The sequence below is a fragment of the Chlorocebus sabaeus genome, chromosome 1 (genome assembly GCF_047675955.1).
Source record: "Chlorocebus sabaeus isolate Y175 chromosome 1, mChlSab1.0.hap1, whole genome shotgun sequence".
Classification (NCBI taxonomy): Eukaryota; Metazoa; Chordata; class Mammalia; order Primates; family Cercopithecidae; genus Chlorocebus; species Chlorocebus sabaeus.
Window position 1 is genome coordinate 36,542,272 of NC_132904.1, and position 19,514 is coordinate 36,561,785.

At 36.1% G+C, this 19,514-nt stretch overlaps 1 protein-coding gene across 7 annotated transcripts in view; it reads right to left on the minus strand.

Moving 5' to 3' along the window:
* METTL15 (methyltransferase 15, mitochondrial 12S rRNA N4-cytidine) overlaps nt 1-19,514 on the minus strand; it is a 421,910-nt gene that overhangs the window by 210,366 nt on the left and 192,030 nt on the right. The window contains exon 7 of one of the 7 annotated variants that reach the window (XM_073017662.1): nt 14,881-14,912. The exons of the other annotated variants lie outside the window; for them this stretch is intronic. Within the exon in view, the coding sequence (XP_072873763.1) occupies nt 14,881-14,912 (32 nt within the window). The remainder of the gene's footprint in view (nt 1-14,880; nt 14,913-19,514) is intronic. 7 annotated transcript variants of the gene reach the window in all.

Sequence of the window (19,514 nt, forward strand, 5' to 3'; positions counted from 1 at the left end):
TCATCTAATCTCCAACTCCTACCAGGTTAAGTCTGATGACAACATGATCTCACTATGGGTGGTTGAGATTTACAAATCCTCATACAATAGGGAAAAAAATAAAGTCATAAGTTTGAACAGAAAGGTAATGAGGAACATTAACCAAGTCCTGGCAATGTACAAAAGAAAAAGGTTTAATTGGACTTACAGTTCCACGTGGCTGAGGAAGCTTCACAATCATGATGGAAGGCAAGAAGGAGTAAGTCATGTCTTACATGGATTGCAGGAGGCAAAATGAGAGCTTGTGCAGGGCAACTCTCATTTTATAAAACCATCAGATCTCATGAGACCCATTCACTATCAGGAGAACAAACGGGAAAGACCCACCCCCATAATTCAGTCATCTCCCACCAGGTCCCTCCCACAACACATGGGAATCATGTGAGTTATTAAATGAGATTTCGGTGGGGACACAGAGCCAAACCATATCATTCCACCCTGGCCCCTGCCAAATATCGTATCTTCACAATGCAAAATCAATCATGCCTTCCCAACAGTACCCCAAACTCTTAACCTATTTCAGCAGTAACTCAAAAGTCCACAGTCCAACGTCTCATCTGAGAAAAGGCAAGTAAGTCCCTTCTGTTTATCACACTGTAAAATCAAAAGTAAGTTAGTTACTTCCTAGATACAATGGGAGTATAGGCAATGGGTGAATACAGCAATTCCAAATGGAATAAATTGGCCAAAACAAATGGGCTACAGGCCCCATGAAAATCCGAAAACCAGTAGGGCAGTCAAATGTTAAAGCTCCAAAATGTTCTCCTTTGACTCCATGTCTCACATCCAGGTCACGCTGATGCAAGAGGTGGGTTCCCATGGTCTTTGGCAGCTCCACTCCTGTGGCTTTGCAGGGTATAGCCCTACTCCTGGCTGCTTTCACAGGCTAGTGTTGAGCGTCTGTGGCTTTTCCAGGTGCATGATGCAAGCTGTCAGGTGGATCTACCATTCTGGGGTTGGAGGATGGTGGCCCTCTTCTCACAGCTCAACTAGGTGGTGCCTCAGTGGGAACTCTGTGTGGGGGCCCCACATTTCTCTGCTGCACTGGTCTAGCAGAGGTTCTCCATGAGGGCCCCAGACCTGCAGCAAACATCTGCCTGGGCATTCAGGTGTTTCCATACATCTTCTGAAATCTAGGCAGAGGTCCCCAAACCCGAATTCTTGACTTCTGTGCACCCACAGGCTCAACACCACATAGAAGCTGCCAAAGCTTGGGGCTTCCACCCTCTGAAGCAACAGCCTGAGCTATAACTTGGCCCATTTCAGCCATGGCTGGAGTGGCTGGAATGCAGGGTACCAAGTCCCCAGGCTGCACAGAGCAAGGGGACCTTGGGCCTGGCCCATGAATCCATCTTTTCCTCCTAGGCTTCTGGGCCAGCAATGGAAGGGGCTGCTGTGAAGACCTCTGACATGCCCTGGAGACATTTTCCCCATTGTCTTGGGGATTGACTTCTCATTACTTATACAAATTTCTGCAGTCAGCTTGGATTTCTCCTCAGAAAATGGGATTTTATTTTCTATCACATTGTCAGGCTGCAAATTTTCCAAACTTTAATGTTCTGCTTCTAAAACTGAATGCCTTTAACAGCATCCAAGTCACCTCTTGAATGCTTTGCTGCTTAGAAATTTCTTCCCCCAGGTACCCTAAATCATCTCTCAAGCTTGAAGTTCCACAAATCTCTAGGACAGGGGCAAAATGCTGCCAGTCTCTTTGCTAAAGCATAACAGAGTCACCTTTGCTCCAGTTCCCAACAAGTTCCTCATTTCCAACTGAGACCACATTGGCCTGGACTTTATTGTCCATATCGCAATCAGCATTTTGGGCAAAGCTATTCAACAAGGCTCTAGGAAGTTCCAAACTTTCCCACATATTCCTGTCTTCTTCTGAGCTCTCCAAAGTGTTCCAACCTCTGCCTGTTACCCAGTTCCAAAGTTGCTTCCACATTTTTGGGTATCTTTTCAGCAATGCCCCATTCCCAGTACCAATTTATTGTATTAGTCCATTTTCATGCTGCTGATAAAGACATACCTGAGACTGAGTCAATTACAGAAGAAAGAGGTTTAACTGGACTTACACTTCCATGTGGCTGCGGAAGCCTCACAACCATAGTAGAAGACAATGAGGAGCAAGTCACATTTTACATGGATTGCAGCAGGCAAAATGAGAGCTGCAGGGCAACTCCTGTTTTTTAAAACCATCAGATCTTGTGAGACCCATTCACTATCACAACAACAGCATGGAAAAGACCTGGCCCCATAATTCAATCATCTCCCACTGAGTTCCCTCCCATAATACATGGGAATTATGGGAGCTACAAGATGAGATCTGAGTGGGGACACAGAGCCAAACCATATCAACTACCTGTGTCTTAATTTGCTCAGCATAGATGGGATACCTCAAATTGAATCATGATTCCTATTACCTATTTAGGTGGTCACAATTATATTTAATTACTGGATATTTACGGAGTAATTGAGGTCTATTTGCCAGATGCAGAAGTCTAACCAGGAGATTCTAGCATATTTGAGACTCATTACAAAATATTTTATTTGCACCTTTTATGAATATTCTACAGGGCATGCATTATTGCTCCCAGAGTTGGGCCATTTGCACTTCCCAGAGTTGGAAGATGGTAACACACAGGTGATTAACAGTGCTGCCTTTTTCTTGAGGTTAGCACATAATCATAATCAATCCTTGCACTCAAAGATAAAGTTGTCTGCCTTTCTGTAGCATACTTACCTGCAATAGAACACTTCTCAATTGTATTACAAATGTTCTTCAAAAAGTATTTATCTCTCCTACTGACATGTAAGCTTCCAGAAGGTAGAGGTCATAGGTTTTCATCATTTTTCTCATAACAGGCTTGTTGAAAGACCAATAGACTATCTGACTGAATTAAAGATTACATATAAAATTCTCCAACATCCAATAGCATATGGATTTTAATTAAATCATAAATTATAAATATATTTTTTCACTCACATCCAAATTCAATACTGAACTTCCTCCTCCAATTTTTATTTTTCTACCTGCTCTATACCACTAAATTGTTCTAGAAATAATGCCCAGTAAAGGCTTTTGGTTTCTAGAGGACATGTATACATTTTGAAAACCATGTTTCAAGGGCTAAAGGCATATATGTGCTATTAATTGCACTTTGGGAATTCAGCTTAGAAAATATCCTACTTCCCAAAAAAATGCCTTAAATATGCCCAAATTATTTATTATATGGCTTTTAATAATAGCTCCCACTTGGGGGCCAACTATCTAATGATAAGTAAATGAATAAATTATGCTATCTCTACTGATATCTGGTTTATTAGCATAAAATTTAAGTAATACAATAAAATAGTATGTAAAGAAATCTAAAATTATATACATCCAATCATTCACAAAAAATGTGAGAATAAATAAAGAGATAAAAGTAAAATGCAAAAGCATATTTACGTTTTGGTGGTAGAATGGTATTACAGGTTTTTAAGTTTTTTTTTTAAATTTTCTAACAATTTTCTATGACATATAAACAAAGATACTTTTATAATAGAAAAATAAAACTCCTGTACTTTATAATCTTGAATTTTAATTACTAAATCATACATTCATTACTCATTAATTATTAATAATGAATTCATATTTATGAATTCATGATCTTTATGATTATGAATTCATGATCTCAATGATCATGAGTATTAATTATTTTTGCATATGTTTGTGATATAGATTTTATGCACAACTAGACAAGGTAAATTCTTTATATTGTTTTTCTTTTGTCAAGTACCTATCACATGCCCAGAACTAGCATAGGTAGTTTTAAAAGATAATCTCTAAGCATTACAATAATCTTGTAAATCAGAAACCATTATCTTATTTTAGAGAGGCTTAGAATAGTTATGTCATTTGTTCAAGTTCACAAAGCTAGTAAATGGTTGAGATGGAATCTGAACTTAGGTTTTTGTATGACTCCAAAACTAACTTATTTTTCTATTACTCAGTGATATAATAGAAAACAGGGACATGAACTTTGACTAATAATACGAGAGTGAAGGGGCTTTAAAAAAATAAAAAACAAAGACAAATCCTATGGTTGGAATGTGTTCCCCAAAGTTCATGTGTTGAAACTTAATGCCCAATGCAACAGTATTGAGAGATGAAACCTTTAAGAGATGATCAGGTCATGAGACTCTGTCCTCATGAATGCCACTATCTCAGGAGTGGGTTAGTTTTTGAGGAAGTGAACTCCTGATAAGAGGATGAGTTTGGTCCCCTTTCCTCTCCTGCATGCATGCTGTTTTGACCTTCTGCCTTTCTGCCATGAGCTGACATAGCTAGAAGGCACTCACTGGATGCTGCTCTTTGATTTTGGACTTCCCAGCCTCCAGAACCATAAGCCAAATACATTTCTTTCAATTATAAATTATCCAGTATCAGGTATACTGCTATAGCAGCACAAAAATGACTAAGACAACAAGAGAAAAGAACAAAGCAATAAAACAATACAGCATACTGGCTTGGTAGTTTGAAGGAAAAGTCCATTTTTCATCAAAGGAGTATACCGATGAAGTCAACAACTTTTAGGTCCTACCTGGTAGATTATCATTCACAGCTTTAACTTCTGAGATAGACACCTGAAGCCCACAGGGCTCTAGACTAATGTTTTCCAGGAGACTAGGCATAACTGTCAAAATTTTTTCTTCTTTTTAGGAAACAAATGTAGTAATTTCTATATCATTGTTATATATATGCTGTCTCTAAAACAGTTTAATGAATAATAATAATTGGGCAACAGAAATCTCCATTCAACAATCATAACTTAAATTATAATAAATAATAAACCACATTATCTTGCCAAATTCCAAGCTTACAGTTTATTGTGTGAGGTTTAACATGTTAACTGGGTAATGAGCTGCTGGTGTACCTCAAATGAGTTGGCAGCCCATCCTGAGTTCTTTAATGTGATGAAGAAAAGGGTGGGGAGGATAAAGTAGCAGCTGGGAATAACAACTTCAACAACAAAAAAAGGAATGCTTTCCTCTGTCTTAGTTTTCTTACATTGCTTCTTAAGATTTAGGTTCTCAATCCCTTGACTGCCACTGATACCTCTGCTTGCTGACATCTTAACCATCCCTTCAAAGAGCAATGTAGCTGCTAGTGGTATAGGAAGTCTTTACTGATGAATCCATTAATGAAATTTGTATAGCACTATCCAATTCACTCAATTACCCACTAACTCACTCCTTCTTATGTGTTCATTTGACAAAGGTTAAAAATAAAAAGATATCTGTAGACATCTAAAATATGTTATCGGATTTAGTTATCCAAGAATCATTTGAGGTAGCTATTACTATCTATATTTTGCACATAAAGAAACAGATTCAGAGAAGATAAATTTACAAAGCTAGTAAATTACAGAGTCAGCTCAAATCTATGTGACTCAACAATTCTTGCTTTTTCTAGGGCAGTCTATTGATTCCTTTAACACGTGTTCTAAGAGATGTAAAGTATTCAAGTAAATTACATATGATTGCTCTATCCTTGAAGAGCTCACACAGTTTATAAGGTAGACAAAGTGTAATGAAGCAAAGGCTAGTTAGGCATATGAACACATAAAGAAAAAGTAAGCAACTTCAGAAGGATGGCAAGAAGGTAAAGTTTAGGGCAGGATCTAAAGTAATAATATATTAACTGAATCTTGAAAGTGAGTATGAATTTCTCATTTACCCTGTACTTTTTGTTCATGACATTTCCACAATTGATAATTATACATTTATTTGAATGATGATTTGAATGTTTACTGCCTGTTTCTCTCACTGAGAAAGAGAACGGATTAAATAACTTTCCAAAGTCACATAACCATTAAGTAGCAAAACAAAGATTTAATTGCTGCTCTTTCTGATTGTATAAAGCCTGCCATGCCACATTGCCAAGAGAAAGATAAAAGATAAATAAACTGCTGTGCTAGTTTAAATCAAAGACCATGCCCAACTTGGGAAATAATGGATGGAATCTCTCTCTCTCTCTCTCTCTCACACACACACACACACACACACACATATACATACACACACACACCACTACCATCACCACCACTAGCAGCAGCAGCAGCAGTAGCAGCAGTAGCAGCAGCAGCATTTAAGCAAGGTCTTAAAGATGAAAATGTTTTCAATGGTGGAGACAGGAAGATATTTTTTTCCAGGTGGAAGATATATCACAATCAAAGATACATGAAATACAATGTAAGACATGTTTAGGGGAAAAGGACAGAACAATTAAGCCAGAATGCAGGAGAATAATAACAGAAAATATGAAACGAGAATAGCTCAGAGTAGAAAATAGGCCTTCAAACATCAAGCTCAGGAGTCTGGGATCAAATGCATCTGTAACTGGAGTCATTGGAAGTTTTGAGCAAGTAAATGATATGATTAGTAAAGCTGTGATATCTTAGGGAATTGGTTGGATATTAAGGAAAGGAATAAAGCCCACTCAAATTAAGTTAAGATTCTAAAAAATTGTTAAAAGGAGGTACAGGGATCACAAAAAGCCAACTGCAGGAAATATTACTAGGCCTTTAGGGAACTGAGCGGCAATCAGACAAGCACTCTTTCCATGCCTGTGTTTGGTTATATATTCATGGGTGCATGCGTGTGTGTGTGTGTGTGTGTGTGTGTGTGTATCTGAACATTTCCTCCATTTTCTAGACATTTATTCTTTCCTCAAACTAATTTCCTCCATTCTGCTCTTGTCCCAGTTTTCCTAACTCTGACTTTCACCTTGCTTTGGACTGACAATGAGGCAATTCTGTCCCCAAATCTGTATTTCCAGTATCATCAACTTACAGTTTCTAAGTTTCCTGGCTCACATTTTGAGAGAAGTATCTAATTTACATGACTCTCCAATTAGTTGCTTCTGGAGTAAACTGGTATAAACATAGGTACCTAGGTTTCTTTATCAGGTAGCAGGAGTTGATGGGGGGTGGTCTATGAAATTCAATGGGAAGAAGATATGTGTTTGGTAGAAACTCTGAAATATGTGTAATGCAGATGGATCTGAGAGGAAAAAGTGGATGTGAATAGGCCTCTAAGAAGTCTATTGTAATAGTCTAAATAACAGATAAACAATGGTAATGGTGGATATGGACAAGAGAAGACTGAATTAAGAGTCACCATCAGGACAGAACTTAAGTGATCAAATGCAAAATTGTGGAGGAGGGGAGGCACAGAAAAAAAATTACTCAGGGATATCTCTGGTTTCCATCCCAGAGACTAGGAAAATGCTGTTGTAGCATCATAAAACACAGGAGATTGAATGCTCTAATAATACACTTACCCCTTACAAGAAAGAAAATTAAATGAGAACCAGAGAGAAAAAGTTATTTGTCTTGAGTACTAGTTAATTATTGGCAAAAGAGGAATCAGACTTAGGGAAACTGGACTTGGCTAGAGGATGGTGATAAAAAATCTGGACCACGGGTTATGGGTTGTGCTTCAAGATCCCCAAAGCAATGGAAAAGAATACTACTCAATGGGAATAATTTAAAATGCAAAGTGAAAGGTACCCATGTTAGTAAAGCAAAGATGAAAGGTAATAGGATTAGGCACTAAATAATAAGAGATGAAGTAGAAGTTGGTCAGGACTAGAGCTAGTCACAGTTGGGCAGGTATAGAACAAGAGAAAAAACAAGTTAGCTGGGAACCAAGAACAGTTTTAAAGAGGAGGTTTGTCAGCCAACAATGGAGGGGTGAATCAAAAGTGAGATTTGTGATGAGTCAAAAGAGAGATTTGTGTGATCAGCCAGGCAGGTGGCAGCAACCAAATGGAAGCCAGATATTACTGTAAGGACACCAAAGCCAGGAAGAGATTATTTTGGTGGAGAAGATAATGAAAATTTCAACATTATATATTTTGAGATTGAAGTATTGACATGGAATTTCGGCACAGAGCAGGCCACTACAAATGAAGAAGTACAGCTTGGAAATGTAAGTCTGAACCAGAGTCATTTATCTATTATCTATCGATCTACCTATGATTAATCTATCTACTGGCTGATTGATATAGAATGGCTATCCATCTTGCCATCCATGACTGTCTGTCTATCTATCTAATCTTTCTTTTTGGTGAACCTGCTAAGGGAGACATTCTATCTATCTATCTATCTATCTATCTATCTATCTATCTATCTATCTATCTATCTATCTAACTATCTATCTATCTATCTATCTATCTATCTATCTATCCATCTATCTATCCATCCATCCATCCATCTATCTAATCTTTCTTTCTATCTGATGAACCTGCTAAGGGAGACACTTCAGTGATGAAGAAGCTTCAATGCAGCCTCATATATGGTAAACAGTGGGGAAAGAGAGTGGTTTTCTGCCCCTGGAGATTTGAGGAAACTAAATGTTATCATGCTTTGGTGATATACCATAACAACTGTCATTTAAAAAGCTCTGTCAACAAAAGATTACTAAAAAAGACATAAATTATAGGGTGCATCTGGCTCATATAAGAAAGTTGAATTATTTTAAAGGAGAATAAGAACTTTATGATCAGTTATAGCTAATTTCAAGAACTATCTCTTCTTTGAAGCACTACATAAACAATTACAACCCTGGGGAGGAGTCCATTCTATGAGTGGAACTGTATCAATTAAACAAATTAACAAATGAGTCAAACAGTAGATTAGATACATCTTAAGAGTGAACCAGTAAATTATCTTACCTAGATTATAACACAGAGATAGAAAGACATGGGAAATACAAGAAACTAAGTGTGGCAAAAGAGTAGAGAGAATGAGAGGAAAAAATATGGCTAGAAATAAAGTCCAACATTTTCAGGAATATAGAAATATTAAAGAAGCTCATTCTGTTCCTTGAAGGACAAATAAAAACAAAGTCAAAACCAAGCACATCACAATTAAATATGAATGACAGGAAAATCTGAAAGGTAACCAGAGAAACAGAAAGAATAACTATAAAATAAAGACAAGCAGACTTTTCATTAGCCATAATAGACGTCAAAAGATAATGAAATGATATCTGCAAAGTACTAAGTGAAAATAATCATAAATCTATCAATTCTATACCCAACTAAGCATCATTCAAAAGTTAGAGAAAATAAAAATACAGTTAGACAAATGTAGCAACATACTCTCATAATTTGTCTGTATCTTTATCTTCATTGAAAATATCTGGCCGGGCGCGGTGGCTCAAGCCTGTAATCCCAGCACTTTGGGAGGCCGAGACGGGCGGATCACGAGGTCAGGAGATCAAGACCATCCTGGCTAACCCGGTGAAACCCCGTCTCTACTAAAAAATACAAAAATCTAGCCGGGCGAGGTGGCGGGCGCCTGTAGTCCCAGCTACTCGGGAGGCTGAGGCAGGAGAATGGCGTGAACCCGGGAGGCGGAGCTTGCAGTGAGCTGAGATCCGGCCACTGCACTCCAGCCTGGGCGACAGAGCGAAACTCCGCCTCAAAAAAAAAAAAAAAAAAAAAAAAAAAAAAAAAAAGAAAATATCTTAAAATACGTATTTGGGTATGAGGAAAATTAATTCCAGAAATTAATGGGATTCATGAAAATATTATAAGCTAAGAAATCAGTAAACATATATATGTAGCCAAATAAATACTATGACGTCTGCTACGCAACTAGGAAAGATCATTTTTTGTTAATTCTTAGAAAGTAAAACCTTTGTCTTCATCTTCATCAGTGCCCAGCACAAAGTTGACTTAGAATAAATACATGATGGCTAAATGGATACATAATGTGTGTATGAAATAGGTGTTTCTAGGTCAAATTCACTATTTTGCTACTGAGAAAACTGAAATTACAGAAGACCGATCCTGTATTTTATGACATATTTAGCTTCATTTGCCCTTTAAGAGAACAGGAAAGATACTACAAGTGCAAAGACAATTATTACATTTTCTCTTCCTTTTGTAGGTATGAGTCTACCTAATAGTAAGTGCCTATACATGCTGCAGAAACTAGTTGATTAAAAGGCCTTCTTTACTAGTTGTCCCTAGTTGAGCTCATTGTATAAACATCAAAACTATGAAAAAAAGGCTATTCATTTATTCATTAAAGAAATATTGATTGAGCATCTATTTTAAGACAAATAACATATCAAGTTTTGATGATGCACCAATGAAGAAGTCACATCTAATCCTTCCCCTCATATAGTATTGTAGTCCAATTGATAAGAAAGTCATTAAATAACTAATTATGTATTAGGAGAGGTAGGAAGTCAGCAAATATTTCTTGTTGTTTACTGTGTTCTATATGCTATCGCACACAAAAAATGTAAAGAGAGGTGATCTATTCTACAGTTTATAATACAGCAGAAGTGACTCTAAGTGATTAGAAATATTTGAGGCAATATACAGTCATCTGAAGATTACAGTGATAAAATAAATTAAAATTTTTGGGAAATTATGAAACTGCTAATATTTTTGACAAAAGTGAAGAGTTACAAGAAAGATAAATACTAAAAGTTAACAAATTTCTATTTTAAAAATTCTAAAAAACACATTTCCTAGATATTCCATAATTTTTCAAATTCAAAAGATACAATATATAAAAGATACAAAGCAAAAGACACAATATATAATAATTTGGAAGTACTATTCTTAATTTTTAGTAACAAAGTTTAAACACCAAAACTATTCTTTCTTCCATTATTCCCCTCCCAGCCCCAAAAATATAATCTTTGATCTTTGTCAATCCATTAAAATTGGGAATTCTCTCTCTTTGACATAAATAACTTGAACATTTTAAACTTTAAAAATGAAAGCATATGCTTGTCTTCAAAGAACATTCTGAAACATACAAATATAATAGCTGATGCGTGACACTACTACTTTAAGGAGTGGAGCTGCATACTGTTGATTCAATATTTTTGAGTGAAGAGAACATGTTATTGTATCTACCACCTAGACAAGATCTCAATCCATGTAAATATCAAAAACAAGATAGTACAAATAACATATAAACCTGCCTGATCTAAATTCTCAAATGGAGAGCTCAGATAAATATCTGCCACCAACTTGTTAAGCCTTCTGAATAACTAGTTATGGAAACAAATAATCTTTCTTCATTTTTAGCAAATAAAAAGGAGAAAAAGGTGGCCTGGCTAGTCATATTTATCTTCACAAAATTAATATCAATGTGAAAACTGCTGATGTGTCAAACATACAATGCCAGCAGGTCCCTCTAATTTTCACTTGCAGAAGTACTAAAAGTATAAAATAACAAGAAATGGAGCAATGAGGTAACAGGATGCATTTTCTTTTCTCTTTCCCTAGAAGCAGTCTGAAATTCATCCAGAATCAAGAAGATCTAGAGTACGTGGTTACTGTCCCAAAAATCTGAGCCAGCTCAAGGTGACATTTAGAAAAAGGTATTCTAAGATAATGAGGAATTTTAGGAATTTGGAATTATATTAGGTCCTAGAATCGGACTCTGATTGCCTGTCTTCTACTCTCCTCAGCCCCCTGAAATCCCACCTATTTCTTCATTTATTTGTTCATTCATCTTCTCATGTCTGCAATTCATGAGTTTCTATTAGTTACCAGGAACTCTTCCAAAAATAGGCATCACTTCTGCCCCTAAAAGGCCTAACTCAAAGGTCTCCTTGTCTATAACTTCTACTTGACTCCTCTCCTCATTAAGTCCTCTCACTATATTAAAATAAATTTCTCTTTTTTCTGGGTTCCCATACCTTTTTGTTCATGGCTCCATTATTTATGGTATTTATCACAAGATACAAAGTGCTGGAAGTATGTGATATCCTTGAAGACTGAGCTGTCAGCATTCTCCAGCAACACTGCCATACCTTAATCATAAGAAAGGGATCTAGAACAGAGTTATAATCAAAAGCACAGAGTGTAAAATGAGATTACTGGCTTCTAATCCCAGCTCTAGTTGAGAAGAGGAAAGTAACCTAAGCTTTTTATACTTCAGTTACCTCATCTGTAACATGGGGATAAAACCAGTACCAGCCTCATGGATTACTATGAAGATTAAGTGAGTTAATACAGGAAAATGATTTCACATAGTACCTAGTATTTGCTCAGTAAGTGGTAGCTAGCATTACTATTTAACATTATTATTATCATTAAATTAGGGTTGGGCTACAGTCAGCTGCGATTAGAACATTCCCTGCTCCCATTTGGTGCTACAAACTAAGAACAGCTAGACTTTTTTAGGAAAAGTTATTCAGGTTTTCTTTCTTTTTTTTTTCCACATTCCATTCCCTTCTGAGTTCATGTACAGAATGTCTTTTGAACGGATTACTTATTAAAATAAGAAATAAAACATGAGTTTACTTAAGAAATGCCATTTGCTAATTTAGTTGGCATGTCACTATATACACAGTGTGTAATAGACTGAATTTGAGAAATTTGAAATGACAGAAGAATAAGTGTAATTTTCATAGCAGCGGCAATGACAACTATGATATATCGGCGATGGCGAGCCATCCAAATTTAACTGTAGGTTTGACCATACCATTTTCCATCAGAGTGATAACTGAACACTCTAACACTTTTCCTTCCACTTCTTAATCAAAGCAATGTTAGTGTAAAGAGTACTTTTTGAGAAAAATGAAGGAAGCAACATGTAAGTTATTAAACAATAAAAGGATGTCAAATTATCTTGATCAGGAATAAGTTTATGTTCCAACCAAAATGACAATGACTATTTCTTAATAAATGTTATTATTTTATTTTCTTATTTTTGAGACAGAGTTTTACTCTGTCACCCAGGCTGGAGAGCTGTGGCACAATCTCAGCTCACTGTAATCTCCAGCTCCCGGTTTGAAGTGATTCTCCTGCCTCAGCCTCCTGAGTAGCTGGGACTGCAGGCATGTGCCACCACACCTGGCTAACTTTTGTGTTTTTAGTAAAGTCAGGGTTTCACCATGTTGAACAGGCCAGTTTTGAACTCCTGGACTCAAGATCAGTTTGCTTTGGCCTCCCAAAGTGCTTGGGGTATAGAGTGAGCCACTGAACCTGGCATAAATTTTATCTTATCATTGTCTTTTATTTTGAAGGTTCTCTCTGGATTAACAAAATGATGCTGAAAACAGATGATGGTTTCAGATACAGGTTGAGGCATGAGCCATCAATGCCACTGTGGAAAGATATACCTTACATGTCCCAGTGCAGAAAAAGATAATTATTCTTCTCTTTCCTACAAGTCACATAACTCCTAAGGGAAAAGCATCTTGGAATGAAGTGATCAATCTATCACAAATCACACTATTTGGTTATGGACAGGAAAATAGAATTGGAAATGGAAGTCCATACTCAGAGTTCCAACTACCGCATTCCTTTACTGTCTGAATTACCTTAGTTCTGAATACAGAGGAGCAAAAAAAAAAAAAATGCTTACAAGAACATTTGCATTTTAGATTTCACAGATAACATTCCTATATGCCATCTCATTTATTAGTCATAGCAAGATTTGTTATTCCTATTTTCCAGATGAGGAAATTGAGGGTCAGAGAAGATAAGTGAACTTACTCAAGTTCACAGAACAAATAAGTGGTACAACCAGAAACAAAACTTGAGAATTTTTGATTCCATGTCCTGGAGAGTATCACCTATTCCTCAAGCTGTTTTAATTTATACTGAAGACTTTGATGCTCAGGTTGTCTCCCTCTTCAACGTGAAGGAAAAAGTACAGTTTATCCTCAGTAACACCTAAGAACTTATATATTTGTTCCCTTGAATTTTCATTTTTACTTTGGCTGGGAATGTACGCATCTTTTTACTGATTTATTTTTTCAGCAAGCATTCATTGAGCTCTGGCTATGTACCCAGTTCATGAGTCAGAATAAAGGTTACACAGAAGTTTCGGGAAAGGAATCAATCTATACATTAATCAACATAAGTCACAAATATCTAAAAAGTGTCTCCCCCTCTTTTCTCTCATTCAAATAATTATATTATAAGCCTTTTGTCACTTTTTGATTGTTTAGAGATCAATTATCTATTTTATCAATTATTTCATTTTTATTTAATCTAAATCTCAATGATCTGAAAAGTGATTGGTATACTTCTTTGATTTTTAACATAAGCTCTGAGACTACAAGTGAATTTCAACATTGGTATAAGCAAAACATAAATGGCATGGTTATGTTTATTAAAGAAAAATAATGATTATTATCATAACTATTATTTGTCTCCATTTTAAGATGAGAAAGATGAGGTCTAGAATTATACAAGTTTACACAAACAGCAAGTTGAAGAACCAGGACTTGAACGAAGATGTTTTCATTAAACTAGTTAGCATTTAACTGGTAATTTCCTTGATGTAACTGGAGAATGAAAAGAGCACTAGAATATGAAAAAGCTCAAATATAAAATATGGACAGCCAGCCTCTTGAGGAAAATACCCATATTTCTTTATTCAAAAGGATGTCTAGAATCCATCTCATTTTTAACACTATGCAAAACATCAATACGTCAAATACATCAATTCTGCAAAATCCAGACCACGGCCATTTTTTCAAAATTAAGTGCATAAATTTTCTTTCTCCTGAAGAGATCAAGAATTTTTATATGTGTCATTCATCATATGAATGATTTTTAATTAATAAAAATTTCTATCAAAGCATTATTATTCTTCACAGCATTCCTAAAGAATAAGATAGGAATTGCTATCATTTCAACTTACAAAGATGAATAAAGTACTAGAGGGCAATGGAGTTTTCCTAACTTACCTGCATATGTTAGTGTTAATGTTGTGGGGGACGTAGTAGTCATTTTCATGCTGCTGAAAAAGACATACCCAAGACTGAGCAATTTACAAAAGAAAGAGGTTTAACTGGACTTACAGTTCCAAATGGCTGAGGAGGCCTCACAATCACTGCAGAAGGCAAGGAGGAGCCAGTCACCCTTATGTGGATGGCAGCAGGCAAAGAGAGCTTGTGTTAGGGACTCAGGTCTCCTGAGAGCCATTCATTATCATGAGAACAGCACAGGAAATACCTGTCCCCATGATTCAGTCATCTCCCAGTGGATCCCTCCCACAACACATGGAAATTATGGGAACTACAAGATGAGGTTTGGATAAAGACACAGAGCCAAACCATGTAAGAGGACATTTGCTTTTTATGACCTACAAGACTGAACATCAATTTTTAAAATTAATGTTGAAGTTATTTTACTGAATCCAAACATTCTAAAAGCAGAGCTTTTCTGACTGAATGTGCATTTTGTTAACTGTATAAATTAACAATGAAAAAGTATTGCCAGGAACAGTTGCTTACACCTGTAATCCCAGCTACTCAGGAAGTTGAGCCAGGGGGTTGGGGATCACTTGAAGCCAAGAGTTCCAGACAAGCACAGGCAACATAGGGAGACCCTATTTCTAAAGATAAAAATTTAAAAAATTAGCCTGCTGTGATGTTGGGCACCTGTAGTCCCAGCTACTCAGGAGGGCAGCTTGAGCCTCACAGCTCACTGTAGCCTTCAACTATGATTGCCCACTGCACTCCAGCCTGGGCGACAGAAGGTGACACTGTCACTTGAAAAAAAGGTTTTTAATAAAAAAATCTTAAAAAATGTATTTACTAAATACCTTTCAAGTGTTAAACATTAGGCTAAATGCTAGGACACAGTGATTACTATAAAAGTCACAGCAGCGCTTATAATCTTGGTGCTTATAGTCTGGAACAGTATTGTCCAATAAAGATGTAATGTAATTCATGTTATTTAAAATTTTCTATAGCCACATTTAAAAAGCAAAATATTAATTTTAATACCATATTTGACCCAATAATGGTAATATCTAAAATATTACCATTTCAACATGTAATGAAGATAAAATTATTTTTGTAATTTTTTTTTTCAAACTAAGTCTTCAAAATCTGGTGCATATTTTAGATTCATGAAACCTCTTAATATGGAGTAACTACATTTCAAGTGCTTTATAGCCACATGTGGCTGTTGGCATTGGTGTTGCACAATATAAATCTAAGGGAATATTTAAATAGTAAGCAAGCAATAAGATATAGCATAATAAGTGCCAGACAAGGGAATGCAGTGCAATGGCAGCACATAGGAGACCATCTCAACCAATCTGAGTAGGGTTGGAAAAAACTTTGTGAGGAAGTGGCATTTCAACTGAGCTCTAAAGGATGAGCTGAAATTAGCCAGAGAAAAGGGTAGGGGTAGGGCAGGGAGAGGAGAGAACAGGAAGGTCAATATTCCAGGCAAAAGGACATCCAAGGCCTGCAGGTGAATGACTATGGTGTGCTGGGAAGACTACAAGAACTTCAATATGGCTGGAACAAAGACTATTATGTGGAAAGGGGAAGATGAAAAGACAGGTAGGAGCCAGTTCATGGAGGAAGTTGCAAACCATGTAAAGGAGTTATGCTTTTATTCTAAGAAATCTATCCTTTCTAAAGTCTCTAGGCCTGTATTATATGTATGCAACTGGCAACTTCAGGCTGAAATGTGCTCGTCTTCACTGGAATACAACGGGGAGTAAGAGAGATGAAGATGAAGAGGCTAAAGCTAGATGACCATTTATTAGAGGTGATGAAGAATCTAGTTCTGGATGAGATGAGTCCCTTAGGCCATTTTCAACTCTTAGATTTTACAACTCCAACTCTTTAGCTAGAACATTAGAATAAACATTATGCTTAATAAAATGTGGATTTGTTATTTATGAATCATTTTTGGAAGGAACACTGTATCTAACACTGCATTTGTGTTAAGTATTTATATTAAGATTCATGGCTGGTAGTTCTGAATAGTGTATGTATAAACATGTGTGGTAGTAAGAACAGTGAAATCCTACAGGTTGTTTTTGGAATTCTCTTTGATATTACTGCTTTGATAATTTGCAAAGTAATTCATAATGCTTGTAAGTGCTCTGTTCCAACTTGGAGCCTTGAACCTGTCTTTTGGAACTCCCATGATATGGAAGAGTACTGGAACTGTAGTTATTTATACCAGCAAAAGGCACCAAACTTTAGATTTTACAATTTACAACTTAATCGTGTGACTGACAGGATCCCACTGAGGGTGTGATTCCAAGTGTGTTGTTCTTCCTTGTCCTACTGAATTATTAGTTTTTGGAAAGCAAAGAAAGTGATTTATATTTCCATCGATATGGATTTTAATATGTGTCAGGAACTGTGCTGCATATTTCCTAGAGTGCTTGATAGTTTTGAACATATTTAGTATGAATTTATCAGAATCAGAAAACACATTTAAATATAGTCATTGCATATTATAGCTTGCCAAAATACATATTTGTTAAACAAAGATACTGCTTAGGAATTGTATTGGGTTTATAGAGTCCCCCACAATTCATGTCTACCCAGCACAATTCATTTCTACCCAGAACCTATAAATGTGATCTGACCTAGAAATAAGGTCTTTGCAGACGATTTCAAGTTAAGATGAGGATATACTGGATCAAGTGTGGGCCCTAAATCCAACATGACTGGTGTCCTTATGAGAAGAGGGAAATCTGGGCACAAAGACAGATGCCCAGGGAGAACGCCAAGTGACTATGGAGGCAGAAACAGTGACAAGCCAAGGAACACCAAGGATTGCTGGCAACCACCAGATGCTAGGAATAGTAAGGAAGGATTCTCCCCTAGCTCCCTTCTAACATCTTGATTTCAGACTTCACATCTCCAAAACTGTAAAAGAATAAATTTCTGTTGCTTTAAGGCATGAAGTTTGTAGTACTTAGTAACAGCAGCCCTAGGAAACCCATACAGGAACCTGTGCCCTTCCAATTACATCTCATATTTTCTTTATGTAGTACCTCTTGATTTATTGGACTTGACAGATTTAACCCTTTTCTCTGTTAAACAAATTGTGTGAGGGTTGGATTCTATTCTTTGGATTCTCTGGTACTTCTATACAGTTCTAGTCCCATCAAAAGAGCTGTGCACTTACAGCCCAGAATGTTCACTGTTGTCATTACATAATTTAATTACATATTACATAAACTGAGGAAATATGAATGTAAAAGGAAAGACAGCTGCAGTGTCCAAGAAAACTAAGTTGGAAACTTTGGAAACTCTTGTTAAAGGTGAATCACTTAAAAAAATTCAATCAAATTACGTATGAGTGAGGCAATTGTAAAAGACTAAAATGAAATCATGAAAATCTAGAAAAACTTCTCATTCAGATGGATTTGCAAATGCCTTTCAAGTCTTACTTCATTTTACTAAAACTATAACCAGAACTTATAGGACATATGCCATGGGTGTGGTTTGTTAAGAATGAATTTTGTGGAACTGCAATTAAAACCCAAGCATACAAATATATGTAGATTTGTATAGGTTCTATAAATCTCTGCTTTTATCAAATTTTCTATTGACCATACTATCACAACTCTTGATTACAATAAATAGGAAAGAGAATTTTCACTGTAAATACAGGTTATTACATGATGTTTTCATTCAGTTCCCTGACTGTATAATCTATTAGTCTATAAACTTTGTAAGCACAGAGGTTATATCTGATTAGCTCCTTTTTTAACTTTAGTGTTTAGGATAGTGCCTAGTATAAAGCAGCCTCTCTCAAAATATTTTTTGAATAAATGAGCACAAAATGAAAACACATTTTTGTTTTTTCCTTTTCCAAAAAATCATATTATCATTAACAAAGTTGTATTATTACAGACTGATATTTATGATATAAAAATGGACTTGTTCCAGATAACTCAGTGTTTTAATGGCACTTACTAAAATGAGGTTTTATTTACCATATATGAGTATTTTCACTTTTACTGTATCATTTCTCATAGCTCTAATATGCTTTTCATATCATAATCTTTCTGAAAGTACTTAAATTGTTCCTATTGTGAACCTTCACATAATTTCTACTTAATGCCAAAGTGTTATTTCTGCAAGTTTACAAGGTAGGATGCACAGACAGAAAAGGTAGCTTAAAGGCAGATTCCCAGTTATGCCTCAAATTCATGAGCTTCCAAATTCTAGATTACTATTGCAAACTACTCCCTGAGCCTCAGTTTCCTTAGTAATCAGAAGAGGTTTTCTGACTAGATAATTTCTAGGATGCTCTCCAGCCCCAACCCCTCATTTTTAGCATGAATTTTAGATTTGCTTATAAATAAAAAGTATCACTTCTCACTGCTTTTCTTTCCAGTACAGGAGACAGAAAATAATACGTAGGTAAAGAATTACAGAAAGGATATGGTGGAGACATGTTAGTGAGTACGGAGTGGTTAAAGGAACATCAGACAGAAGATGAATTTAATCAGCATGCTGGTATAAACTCTTTTTCAGGGGGGAAGAAATGAAATATTTTATGTTCATATAACCACAAGAATTCTCCTCTTAAGCTTGCATAAAGAAATCTCAATAGTAAGTTCGAAGGGCCCTGAGATATGTGGCTTAAAAAATTAAAGGCTAGCCAGCTCTTTATATTTCATTATAATAACTAGGTAGAATATAGTCTTATTTAATTATATAAT